This window comes from Balaenoptera ricei, chromosome 1 (assembly GCF_028023285.1).
Source record: "Balaenoptera ricei isolate mBalRic1 chromosome 1, mBalRic1.hap2, whole genome shotgun sequence".
NCBI lineage: Eukaryota > Metazoa > Chordata > Mammalia > Artiodactyla > Balaenopteridae > Balaenoptera > Balaenoptera ricei.
The window spans coordinates 143,324,083-143,337,975 of record NC_082639.1 but is presented as its reverse complement, the minus strand read 5'-3'; the positions used below and the strand labels follow the sequence as shown (position 1 = coordinate 143,337,975).

The window sequence follows — 13,893 nt, the reverse complement described above, 5'->3', positions numbered from 1 at the left end:
GCATCCTATTCTTCCATTCCACTTTTCTCTCTAATCAGTAACACTCCTTATTCTCTTACAACTCCAGCCTTAGCTGACTATTCGTTATCCTCCTCACCCCCAAATATGTCATGGACGTTAATGCATTACACATCTGGATAGGTTTCCCCTTGCCCTAGAACACCGTACTACAGCTCTCCCCACTCCCCACACAGCCATTCCTGAACACACTCCTCCAAGAGGATCTGGCAAATTTAAAAGTTTCCATTTATGCTTCTTCATGTTTGCTTCCACAGTACGTTGTACAACTCTACAATAACAAATATCATAATTTTTTTTTAAAAGATATAATTAGTAAAGAAATATATTAGATGTACTCTGATATTTTCCATTCTACTATATTTTATTCATATCTTTAAAAAATGTGCTGACCCCTGTGGGTCATTTATTGGGTTGCAACCTACAATTGTTTAAAAGAACACTAACTTAGATGATAGTCTGCTTTTTTGTGAAGATGCCATCCTAAAAACCTGTTACCCCATTACTATGGGCATTGCCCATGCTTTCAGTCTTAGAAAGAAAGAAACGAAAAGAAAAGCTAGGAGGGAAGGAGGAGGAAAGAAAGAAGAAAAGACAAAGAAAAGGTTGGTTCCCCATGGCTTGTTTTTTTTTTTTTTTTTAATTTTATTTATTTATTTATTTACTTATGGCTGTGTTGGGTCTTCGTTTCTGTGCGAGGGCTTTCTCCAGTTGCGGCAAGCGGGGGCCACTCTTCATCGCGGTGCGCGGGCCTCTCACTATCGTGGCCTCTCTTGTTGCGGAGCACAGGCTCCAGACGCGCAGGCTCAGTAATTGTGGCTCACGGGCCTAGTTGCTCCGTGGCATGTGGGATCTTCCCGGACCAGGGCTCGAACCCGTGTCCCCTGCATTGGCAGGCAGATTCTCAACCGCTGCGCCACCAGGGAAGCCCCCATGGCTTGTTTTTAATAGAAGCCTATCAATCACTTTTTTAAAGAAAATGAAGAAAGCAACACTTATTGTGCATAGAATGTAAATAATTGTAATTTTAATTTTCATCAGATGTGTTAGGAAGAAAGCAAGGCACTCTAGCTGCTTTAATTCACTTCCCCAACTTCCCCTAACCTCCCATCCTTTAAGAGCTTTTAAGTAACTTATTCTGGGGACTTCCCTGATGGTCCAGTGGCTGGGAATCCACCTTCCAATGCAGGGGACGTGGGTTCGATCCCTGGTTGGGGAACTAAGATCCTACATGCCGCCCGCATGCCACAACTAGAGTGCCTGCGCGCCACAACTACTGAGCCCGCACACTCTGGAGCCCACACGCCACAACTAGAGAGGAGCCCAGGCACCACAGCAGAGGATCCCATATGCCGCAATGAAGATCCCACACGCCGCAACTAAGACCCGATGCAGCCAAATAAATAAATAAATACTTTTTAAAAATAAAAAAAAAAAAGTAACTGATTCTGTTGTAATGATGTAGGAAGAAACGCTAAGACAACAGAATTTTAAACAATATTACAAACCTATGGTCACCCTACTTAACTAGATATATTTAATCCACATTTTAACACATGAATAAGCAAAGAACAAAACTAGCCATTAAGCCACAATTGTGGGTACTAGATACATATAATCACTTGTGAAATGAACATTTAGTATTTCAGTGAGAGAGTTTCTTATGTTTCATTACACATACTCAGTGGTTATACAGTGCCTCAAATTCAATAAGAATAAAGAAAAGTAAACATATAGCAAGATACTGTATAATAGGATTATAGGAATAACTGTATAATAAGAATAGTTTTGAGTAACTATTATCCAATTGGTCTTACATTTACATGGAGACTGAAAATATTTTACAGCCAAGAAATAAATCTATTTCTATTACCATTATTTTCCTACTTATAAATAACACTACTGTGATTTCCTTCCTTTCCTCCCTCCTTTTTGGTAAAGAAAGGAAAAGCACATAACAGTGTTGTGAGTTCCTAACATAAAAACTGAAGTCAAAAATTAGGACAAGCCAGATAAAAACCCTGAAATTGTTTCCTTTAGAAACAAAGGAAAAAGCATTTAGATATTTAAAATACTCCAACCAATCAAAAGGGCTTGCCTGTTTTAATTGTGGAATATTAAAAGCAACAGATGTAGTCTAAGATTTTTTTAAAATGTAGGTGCCTAGAGATACTGCTTAGAAGCCAAGTATTTTGAATGGAGGGAGAAAGCAAACTGGTTCGAGAAAAGAGAAAGATGTGACATGAAGTAATTTATACTCCCAATGGACAAGGACATTACTGGTCATCATAAAAAAAAGTTTCTAGCACTACAACCTTCAGTTTGTATTGACTGATACCATTTTCAGTGCGAGAAGACACCTGGGAGAACTCTAGGTCAGTGATCAGCAATGTTATCACCAAAAGGATACCTCCTTTAAAAAATTTCCCTCTCTTCCCATGGTCTTCAAATGTTTGAAGATTTTATCTATAAATCTAAATAAATACCCATATCTTATTAGCCAAAAAATACGTAATAAAAAAAGAATAAAATAACTTACATTAGGTTTTGTGAAATATTGAAAATAGCTTCTGACTCCTTACATGTGAAATCCCAGAGGGTTGGGAATCAATTTGCTCATTTTACAAGTAAGTACGTAGAGGCCAAGGAAGGTTACATGGTAAACGTCTTCAAAAAAAATAATAAGGTTCAAAAATCCAAAATGTAATTGATAGGTAATAGACTTTTATGAAAATAAATACATCCATATTTTAGTAGTATTCATTCTGTTTTGTTTAGCTTTTATAGCATTTGGGCAGGGGGTACTTCAAGGTTTCAGGCAATACTATATCTCACCTAAAAAATAACCATTTTTAACTGACCATTAAATAATTTGTGAGATGTAACTGGGTGGAGGTAGGGTTTATAAGATGAACTCACCCCTATATTATTTATAGTTCTTCATGTGCCCTAGTATCTGAGGATTGTAGTATACAAGACAATCTGCCACGGAGAAGGTGGCTAAATAAGGAGAAAAATGACACTATCTAGGACAAGCACCAATTCTACTTCTGTCAATCATGTCTTCATATTACCCATCATTTCCTGACCTGGCAAAAAGTCAGTCTGAAGACTATCAATTTGTATCTACTCCTTGATGACATCAAGAGACATGCCCTAATGGCTCTGCCAATACACACAGAGAAAGGAAGTCATTAAATCATAGCCCCCAAATTTTTAATAGTAGAAAGCCTAAAATTATCTTTGAAAAGTAACCAAGTCTAAAATACCATTTTGCAAACTGAGGGTTGTAACCCAATATGAGATCATGAAAGCAATTTAGTGTATCATATATCAGCATTTAAAAAATCAAATAGAAACAATTAGAGAATATAGAATATATTATAAGTAGTAAGAATAAGTATTGTTTCATGAGAAAATATTTTTAATCAAATATATTGCACATACACACATATACAGATGTATGCAAACACATAAAACACACACATCTGTGTAATGAGGTCATAATTTGTATGTATTTTTTACTGTTAACTGAAAATATATAAAGTATGTATCTATTGTTAAGAGCAGATATTTATTTTTCATTGTAAATCAAGAAGCTTTATCTACTTTTTGTAATCTAATTTATCCAATTAGAGTTGGGTTTAGAGATCCTTCCCAGAACAATCATAGTAAAAGAAAAATGCTAATAAACTTGACCTTTATATTTCTCATTTACAACCTTAGATCATACCCAGTAGACTTTTCTCAGTCGAAATACTCTTTCCACTGCAAATGCCTTCCTCTTTCAGTCTCCTCTTCCTCATTCTACATTATATGGCTGCCCTCTCCTCTGTCTACATTGCTGGTTCCTCTTCATCCTCTTACCTCCTAATTGTCGAAATTACTTTTGTCCTTGAACACTGTAATTCCTTCTATACGTTTTTCCCTTGCTGAAAATCTATGCATTTGCATGGTTTCAAATAGTATTTCTGTTTTGTCTCTGCCTTCTAGGTGTTTGTAACATAGTGAAAAGGACGTGCATATACGCTATGCCCTTTCACAGCTCTGTGCCTTTGCATAAACTACTTCCTGTGCCTAGGAAGAAATCCAGCCATAAATGAAAGATGAGAAGGAGAACACAGAGCTAAGATATTTGCTTCCCTTTTTTTCAAGATGAGGTGATCCCATTTATTTTTTTTTATTTTTTAAAAATTTATTTATTTATTTATTTTTGGCCACGTTGGGTCTTTGGTGCTGCGCGCGGGCTTTCTCTAGTCGTGGCGAGCAGGGGTTACTCTTCACTGCGGTGACTTTTCTTGTTGCGGAGCACAGGCTCTAGGTGCGCAGGCTTCGGTAGTTGTGGCATGCGGGCTCAGTAGTTGTGGCTTGCGGGCTCTAGAGTGCAGGCTCAGTAGTTGCGGCGCACGGGCTTAGCTGCTCCGCGCCATGTGGGACCTTCCTGGACCAGGGCTCGAACCCATGTCCCCCTGCATTGGCAGGCAGATTCTTAACCACTGCGCCACCAGGGAAGTCCCTGCTGCCTTATTTATTTATTTATTTTCTGTTTAAAGGGAGTGACTTGCTAAGGAAACTAAACCAGTGAAAAGGGAAGTTAGAGGAAAGTTATTTTCTTAGAGGAAATAATCTCTGGAACAAGGTCTCCAGGAGCTGAAATTCAGTCAGTAGTTATAGAATTTGCCATAGACTGAAGAGGTATATCTTTTCTACAAATATTGGAGGAAAATAAATAAGGGTAAGAATATCTATAGGTATTTGGGAGGAGGGGAGTGGCACAGATCTGCATAAGTATTACACACCAACAGGAATTGAAGGCCTTTATATTTATTTGTAAAGTAGGAGGTATAATGAACATGATGGGGAAGATGCTTGGGTCAGAGAATTCAAGAGAATGGCATAGGGTTTAGAAAAGCACTTTGGAATATGAAAAAGGGCACTGATCAGTATCCACAGGCAGCTTTGAGAACATAGTTAAGAATGCAACAATGAATTTACAGTGGTTCAAATTTGTTCTGCTGTGATTTTTTTTTTCCCCGGCTGTCCTAAGCAGCCTGGGGGTAGGCATGAAGAAGGTAAAAGGCTGGATTGGTCCACGGTTGGAGTTTTGTCAGGCAGAGGCAATCAATACAAGGCAATGAGGGTAAAGGGATTAAAAGCTCAAGGACTGATGGAAATGAAAGTAATTCTGGGAGGGGCCTGGTCAAATGGAACAGAATGAGGTAGTCAAAAAATTTGAGTTCTATAAAATGAAAAAACAGATGTTAAAGGAGTAGGGGAGTAAACATATATAAAAAACAACAATTTAAAGGGTCAGACATAAATAAATAGAAGTTCTAATATTTTCTTTTCTTCTCAAGAGCTTCTTGTAGATGCTACTCTGGAGACCATGCCCTAGAGAGACAGATATGAGTGTTCCACACAACGGAAAGGCATAAAAGTGACATAATTAATAAGCTGCAACTGTGTCATTCAGCTCTGAGAGAAATGATAAAACCAAGTTTCTGACTCTTTAATGCTTTGGACTGGGCCACAGTGAAGCTCAAGGTATTGAGTCATAATGAGGTCCTGAAATCCTTGCAACTGCAAGAGAACTAGGCAATGACCATATAAGGCTCAAACGGTGAAGTACCAGATGCATTCCTACCTCAGCTAAAGAAAATATCCTTTAATTGCAATATAGTAAGAAAAGCCCCAATTTTAAAATGATCAGAAGTTTCAACAATGACACGGTAGAGTTCCTACTTCCTTAGCAGCAGAAATTGTCTCTTGTATATTGTACCAAACAACTACTTACCTGAATAAAATGTGTTGATTTTGGCAAGTTCTTTTTCACAGGTTTGGAAAAATTTTTCTTCAAACTTGGCAAAATACCTCTTTACTGTGTCCTCATCTGTAACTGAAAGCAAGGAAAACAATATTAAAATTTAGTGTCCAAAGGCCAACTAGGAAAACTAGGGAAATAAAAATTTAAATTACTACTTTCTTAGTCTTCAAATGACAACAATATTATGTATTTCTTTGGAAAAAATGAACTGTGAACTATATTAAGAAAAGGCTAATCAAAGGCCTCTTCACAGGAACACAATTATTTTTTAATTGAATGAAGTTTTCTAAATCTCTACTATAATAAACTTATAGTGGTGGACAAAATATGTGTTCATAAGACTTCAGTAGACACTACTGCAGAGGTGATCAAGGCAGACTAGGTGCTGGGAGGTGAAGTGAGTAGGATTCAGCAGAGAGTAAATTAAGTATCTCAGGATTAAGTACTGCATTCACAAAATGCAACAGATAATGAAGACATAAATATGTAATGTGTTTCTGGAAAAAATGAGTTGATTGTTCTAACTATATTAAATTGCTATCTACTCATTTTTACCTTAGCTGCATCAGACACAGAGAAAGAGATGTAGACTGATGGTTATAAATTAGATATTCCAAACCTTCAGTTGCTGGGTAGGAACATAAATGAGTTAAGTAAGTGGGTAATTGTACAAGTATGGTGATAAGCGGCAACTGACACATTCAGGATAAGTAGTGGTATGGATTCTGGTGAACTGGAGAGCACAAGTCCATCTAGCTAGTTGCTGCCCCAAGGTTGTCAGATCTTCCAATTTTTCAGTCAGAAGCCATAAATCTAGGTATTTTAAAAACACTGTGTGGGCCAATCAATATATGTCTTTGCAGGCAGGATCCACTTTGTGAGCTGTCATATAGCATATTGATTTACTGAATTTCGTAGTATAGATACATATAGCTTCAGGAACCCCCAAGCCTAAAAAGGGTATGTTTCTTGCCCAAGTGAGCTCTGACTAGACTCCAGATGCTAATCATAATTTAGAACTACCCTATTTCTGGATCTCTGGGGCACTCTAAGCTTGAAACGCCTAGAAAAAGTACAGGTTCTTTTACGACCCTCAGATGCTCCTAATCTTAGTGCAATCCTGGAAACCCTTAAATAATTCACCTGTCCAGTAATAAGAGAAACAGTATTTCCCTAAGTAATATGTAACACACACACACACACAAACTCATAATACCAGAGATATTTTAAAGAAAACAAAAGCTTAAAACGAAGTTTAAAAAAGCATGTTGAATCTATTCATTTAATTTGACTATACAAATGTAAAAAAAAAATAGCACTACTACTTCTCTAATTCTTATGCTTTAGAACTGAACAGCTAATGCAGGATTCTACTGATTGTGAAGTAAAGAAGGGACAGCTACTTTTAAGTACCTCATGTAAGCTTAGCAATTTAGGTACAATAAAGGCTATAATTGCCCAAGGCCAGTGAGAATTATTTTTCCAAACCATAAAGCAGGTCAAAGCTTTTTTAAAAGCTGACCTTGAGTTAAAGATGCTCCTTGGTAACATATGCTGCTCTTGTTTTTTGGTGGCAGGGTGGGGCTGGGGGACCACGTTGTGTGGCTTGCAGGATCTTCGTTCCCAGACCAGGGATTGAACTCGGGCCCCCACAGAGAAAGCACTGAGTCCTAACAACTGGAGAGCCAGGGAATTCTCCAGATGCTTCTCTTATAATACATCTGGTTATAGCTGATATAGAATAAGAGTAAATCTTACTCTACTTTACCTGCTCTTTTTTTTAAATTTTAATTTTATTCTCTATTGTGTTGTTAGAGAAGAAAACCCCAAAGCAAAAAGTGGGCTTGGTCATATTTACTTTGTTTCCCTATTAACAGACAACTTTGATTACCATAAAATGATGGAAATAGAGAAAGCTGTCCCTCAATGTGATTTAAATGTAGTTTCTGTTTAAAAAATAATATTGCAGGCGAGGAATAAATTAGGAGTATGGGCTTAACATATACACACTACTATATATAAAATAGATAAACAACAAAGATTTACTGTATAGCACAGGGAACTATATTCAATATCTTGTAATAACCTATAATGGAAAAGAATCTGAAAAAGAATATATGTATATATAACTAAATTACTTTGCTGTATCCCTGAAAGTAACACAGTATTGTAAATCAACTATATACTTCAATTAAAAAAATAATTTTAACATATATGAATGTTTTTATGTAGGTTGCATATTCAGTAACATCAACTATTCAAAATATTACTAAGAACCTAGAAACAACAAAAAATCTAAGCCTCTGAGAAACTAAAACGCATGCAATAAATTTTATGTATTAAAGCATGAACATTCTACCCACGAATCAATGTCATATGAATTCTTTATTTCCTCGATCTAGAGACTATTTTATCTAAAATACCAGCAGTCTGTTATCTAGTTTTCTAGTTCGCATATAACTTAATAGCCACAAATCACAAGAGGGTAGAGTAAGATTACAGCAACACTAAGAAGTAATAGCAAACAGAGAGAGAAGAGGAAAAAAACCATAGATAAAAGTAGCAAGAATAGCTGTGTAAAATAAATTAAATGAAGGAAAATGTTCTTGTCATCTCAGACTTCAAAAGACACAGTAATCTACTGTAATTAGAAGTACACTATTGGTAAAGAAATTAGAAAAACACAACAAAAAGAAGAGAACAGAGAGTCCAGAAATAGATCTGCATAACACAGAAATTTAGATTGAGATAAAATGGTATCAAATCAGTAAAAATGGACTACATAGCAAGTAAGGTTGGGTGAATTGGCTACCCACTTAAACTCCAAATGGAGTTAAAGAAACATTATAAAATACTACAAAAAATTAAATAACTCTACATGAAGAAGGCCTTCCTACACAGTACACAAAACAGAGACGATAAAGAGAATGACTGACATTCTCACAAAATGAAAAATCTCCATTCCAAAAGATACCACAAGCAAAGTTAAAAGATGAGCAACAGACAGGGAAAACATATCTGCAACATTTAAAATAAAGAATTCACATGCAAAATATATTTTATAAAACTCTTACAAATCAATATTAAAAAGATACTCCATAAGAAAAATGGGTAAACTAGAGCAATTTATAGAAAAATACACAGTGTACAAGTGAAAGGATGTTCAACATCCCAGATATCAGATAAATGCAACTTTAAAACAATGAAATATAATTTTTCAACCATTGGATTGGAAGCAATTTTAAAATAGTGGTATTATTTTGGCAGTGGTGAAAGTAAATGAACACTATCACTCCCTGTTGGTGGAATGTAAATCTGTAAAGCCTTTTAGGAAGACAGATAGTAACTATCAAAATTTTCAATGTGTTTAATCCCACATGTAGGAAGTATATTCTAAAGGAATCTCTGCACATTACTTTTAATAGTGATAAAGAAAACAAAGTGATATCCAACAAAAGGGGAATAGTTACATAAATTACAATAACATTATATAACACCATGCAGCCATTTTAAAAATGATATGCATATACCTTGGTATTTATGAAAATCCCAAGACACAATGTTGAGGAAAAAATTTAAATAACAGAATATATACAGCATGATCTCATTTATGAAAAAATATAAATTAATATTCATATGTACATTCATAGAAAGAAGATTAGAAGGATGCATACCAAGCTGTTAATTGTGGTTAACTCCTTTGAAAGAGGAGTAAGTATGAGAAGGATTCTCACATTTTGCTGTCTACACTTATTATGTTGTATTTATTGTATCCATTACAATGAAATGTATTTATGAAGGATAAATTTTATTGTATAAATAAAAGGTATTATTAACTGGAAGAAAAAAGAAACATGTCGCATCCAATTCTTTAAATTATACCTAACCAGCATAGCTAGTTTAAAAGAACATAGTAAAAACCTAACCAGCATAGCTTGTTGAAAAAAATATCTATGTCAGAATTTAGAGGTACATAGAATGACTAAGACTTTCACTTCAGTAATGAGTTGGTAGAATGCTGATTTACAGAACATGAATTTCTATTATAAGATGCTTCCTAAAACCTATCTGCTGAATAATATGAGAAATCAGTAACTAAATTGAAGGAACAGAGAATTTCAGCATTCAGAAATCAACTAGTCCAAGTTTCTTGCTGTATAGGTGAGGAAATATAGGTGTAGAGGGCCTAGATAATGTGAGGTTTTTTTTTCACCCCCTCCAGCAACAATGTAAGTTTTACAGAGACTAACTGTACTTTCTTATTGTAAAATAAAGAATATCAAAGTGACTACAATGTGTTACATGGGTGTTATGAACTGAATTGTGCTCTCCACCCAAATTATCCCAACATGACTGGATATGGAGATAGGACACTGAGGAGGTAATTAAGGTTAAATGAGGTCATAAGGGTGGGGCTTTATTCCAAAAGGACTCGTGTCCTTATAAGAAGAGGAAGAGACATCAGAGATGTCCCTCTCCCTCCCTCTCCACCTCTCTCCCCTGCACGTGCACACTGAGTAAAGGCCATGTGAGAAACAGCGAAAAGGCCCTCTGCAAGCCAGGAAGGGCCTTACCAGAAGAGCTGGAACCTTTATCTTGCATTTCAAGCCTCTAGAACTTTAAGAACATAAATTTCTGTTGTTTAAAGACCCCAGTCTTTGGTATTCTGTTATGGTAGCCCGTGCAGACTAATACAATGAATCTAACATGTCCTAATGTCAATTAGTCACAAAACTATTAACCCAATAATTAGTCACAAAAGACTAAACTCAGTTCAAAGAAAGCTGTTGTAAATAAGTGCAAATCTTAGCAAGATATATCAACAAATATAAGATTAGCATCAAGAGGGAAAAAAAGGAAGACAAAGGGGTGAAAAAAACCCCAGAATTGGCAAAGAATGACTCAGAGAGCACTGCTGTAAAGAACCCTTTGCTCTTAGTTAAATAAATATTAATTCATTCAGTTATACTAAAGAGAGAGAGAGAGGAGGGAGAGAGAGAATGAGTGAGAGATTTCTTTGTCATTTCTGTTATGGTCTTATCTTTACCTTGCATTTATGGATGACAGACAATTTCTTTCTCATCGACCACCCCCCAAATTACTAAGTTAATAGCAAATGACTCTAAGAGTACTAATCAAGGTAAAATATTCCTACTGCATAGCAACCACCATCAAGTGCTTTTTACAGCAATTTTCAGGAATATTTTTATTTTTTACCATGTCATCTTATTTTCACATGCAATCTCTCAAAAACCAATTCTTTAAAACCACTAGTAACTTCTTCAAATATCTTATATGTTCCATTCAAATTTTTATTACTATCAATACTTTCAAGTTTCTTAATTTCCAGATCTGTGAGAGACTGAAGGTAAGAATTATCTTTTTTATCTTTACAGATCCTATGCCCAACATAATGTCTGGTACACAGTATGTGCTCCATACATTACTTTTTTTAATTGTAAAAATGAAACATATTTGTTTCATAATAATTTTGAGAAAATTATGATTCTTTATTAAAGTTTAAAAAGACAAAACTCCAACAATTAAATATTTGTACACAAAAGAATGAAGTTGCACCCCTACCTCACATCATATACAAAAACTGTCTGAATGGATCAAAGATTTAAATATAAAATTGAAAAGTATTAAAACTCTCAAAGGAAAACAGGCATAAATCTTCATGTCCTTAGATGAGGCAATGGTTTCTTAGATAAAACACCTAAAGCATAAGTGATAAAAGAAAATATTGATTAAATTGGAGTTCATCAAAATTAAAAACTTTTGTGTATAAAAGGGCACTATCAAGAAAGTGAAAAGACAACCACAGAATGGGAGAAAATATGCGCAAACCATATGTCAGATAAGAATCTAATACCCAGAAAATATAAAGAACTCTTAGAACTCAACAATTAAAAGACAAAGAACCCAATTAAAAAATAGGCAAAGGATCTGAATAGACATTTCTCAAAAAAAGATATACAAATGACCAATAGCACATTTCAACATCATCAGTCATTGGGGAAATGCAAATCAAAACCAAAATGCCACTTCATACCCAGTAGGATGGCTATAATAAAAGACAATAATATGTGTTGGCAAGGGTGAAGAGAAATTGGAACCCTCATATACTGCTGGTAGGAATGTAAAATGGTGCAGGCACTTGGGAAAACAATCTGGGAGTTCCTCATAAAATTAAATATAGAGCTACCATATGATCCAGCAATTCCGCTTCTAGGTATATACCCAAGAGAAGTGAAAACAAAAACTTATACATGAATGCCCATGGCAGCATTATTCATAATAGCCAAAAAGTGGAAACAATCCAAGTGTCTAGCAACTGATGAACGGATAAACAAAACATGGCATATCCATATAATAAAATATTATTCAGCCGTAAGATAGAATGTAGCAGTATTACATGCTACAGCATGGATGAACCTTGAAAATATTATGTAAAGGAAAAGAAGCTAGACACTAAAGACCACATATTATAAAATTCCACTTATATGGTATGTCCAGAACAGGCAAATCCATAAAGACAGAAAGTAGACTAGTGGTTGGCAGGGGCTGGGGGAAGGGGGGATGGGGAGTGATGAAAATGCCTTGGAATTAGATAGTGGTGATGGTTGTGCAACCTTGTGAATATATTAGAATACATTAGAAACCACTAAATTATACACTTTCGAAGGGTGAAATTTTATGGTATCTGAATTATATCTCAATAAAAATAATTTAACTCCAAGTTTAACCCTATAAAAGAAACACACTGATAAATGAAAGCATATTTATTTATTTATTCAACAAATAATTATTGTGCCTGTTAGATGACAGGCTCTGTGCTAAATGCTGGAGATATAACGATGAACAAGATAGATGTGGTTCCTGCCCTCACAGCGTTTGCATTCTAATGACTAAGGCAGAAAAAAATAATCCACACAAATAAACAAATAATTACAAACTGTAAAGTATTGTGAAGGCAACAAACAGGGTATGGAGATAGAAGGTAGGTATTGGGATGGATGACTATCCTTTTTGGCAGGGTAAGAGATGGTCAGAAAAGACCTCTCCATAGGAGATGACATTTAATCTGAAACCTGAACCTGAAAGATAAGGAAGAGCAAGGGCAACATGATTATCAACAAAAGGAACAGCACCTTAGGAAAGAAACTCGGGTGCCTGAGGACCTGAAAGCAGGTCACAATGGGACTGACAGCATGATGTGATAGGAAGTAAGGTTAGGGAAGTAGGCAAAGGCCTTTACATGCAGGAGGCCACGTTAAGGAGTTTGAATTTTATTCAAAGTGCAATGGAAAGTTTCGAAGAGTTTTAAGGGGGAGTCTAAAAAGTAGAAGAAAAAGGTAGAATTAGTTTAGCTTTACTAAAAGATAATTTAAAATAGCATTTTCCAGGACATTAGGTATGTAGATGAAGGAAAAGAAGGAGAAGAATTTCAAGGAATTCAAATAAGTTTGGGAAATATGAGTCTAGAGTTAAACTGATCCCTTTAATGTAGTAGTTCTCAACTGGGGATGATTTTGTCTCCTGGGGGTCATCTGGCAATGTCTGGAGGCATTTTTGGTTGTCAAAACTGAGAGGGTGTTACTGGAGTCTAGTGGATAGAGGCCATGGATGCTGCTAAACACCCTATAATGCTCAGTATATCATCTTCTCTCTCCCCTTTTCCTCAACAAAGAATTATCCAACCCAAAATGTCACCGCCACCAAAGTTGAGAAACTTTGCTTTAAGGCAAAAGAAGCTTTACTATGCTAACAAACATTGTTATTATTCTTCAAGAAGGAGAAGTAGTATACTGTGTTTCTAAAGTTATTTACAAGAACACAATCCTTCTTGGGGGTGGAGGGGGAATGGCTGGGGGAGGATGGGGAAGGGGGTGAAGAATATCTATTACAATTTCCAGTAATATGATTCTGTGGTTGAGAGGCACGAACTTTAATATTACCACCATCTCTTTGCATTTTTATTACACTCCATATGCAATAGTTTCTATGGCTTCTTAGTTTCTCAAAAACTACACATAAATGAAGACAGC

The 13,893-nt window shown here is 35.6% G+C and overlaps 1 protein-coding gene across 1 annotated transcript in view; it reads right to left on the bottom strand.

Annotated features, from left to right (window-relative positions):
- The window catches only part of XPR1 (xenotropic and polytropic retrovirus receptor 1), a 195,376-nt gene that overhangs the window by 73,201 nt on the left and 108,282 nt on the right, over window positions 1-13,893 (bottom strand). Inside the window, exon 3 of the mRNA XM_059937461.1 lies at window positions 5,813-5,914. Coding sequence (XP_059793444.1) covers window positions 5,813-5,914 — 102 coding nt within the window. The remainder of the gene's footprint in view (window positions 1-5,812; window positions 5,915-13,893) is intronic.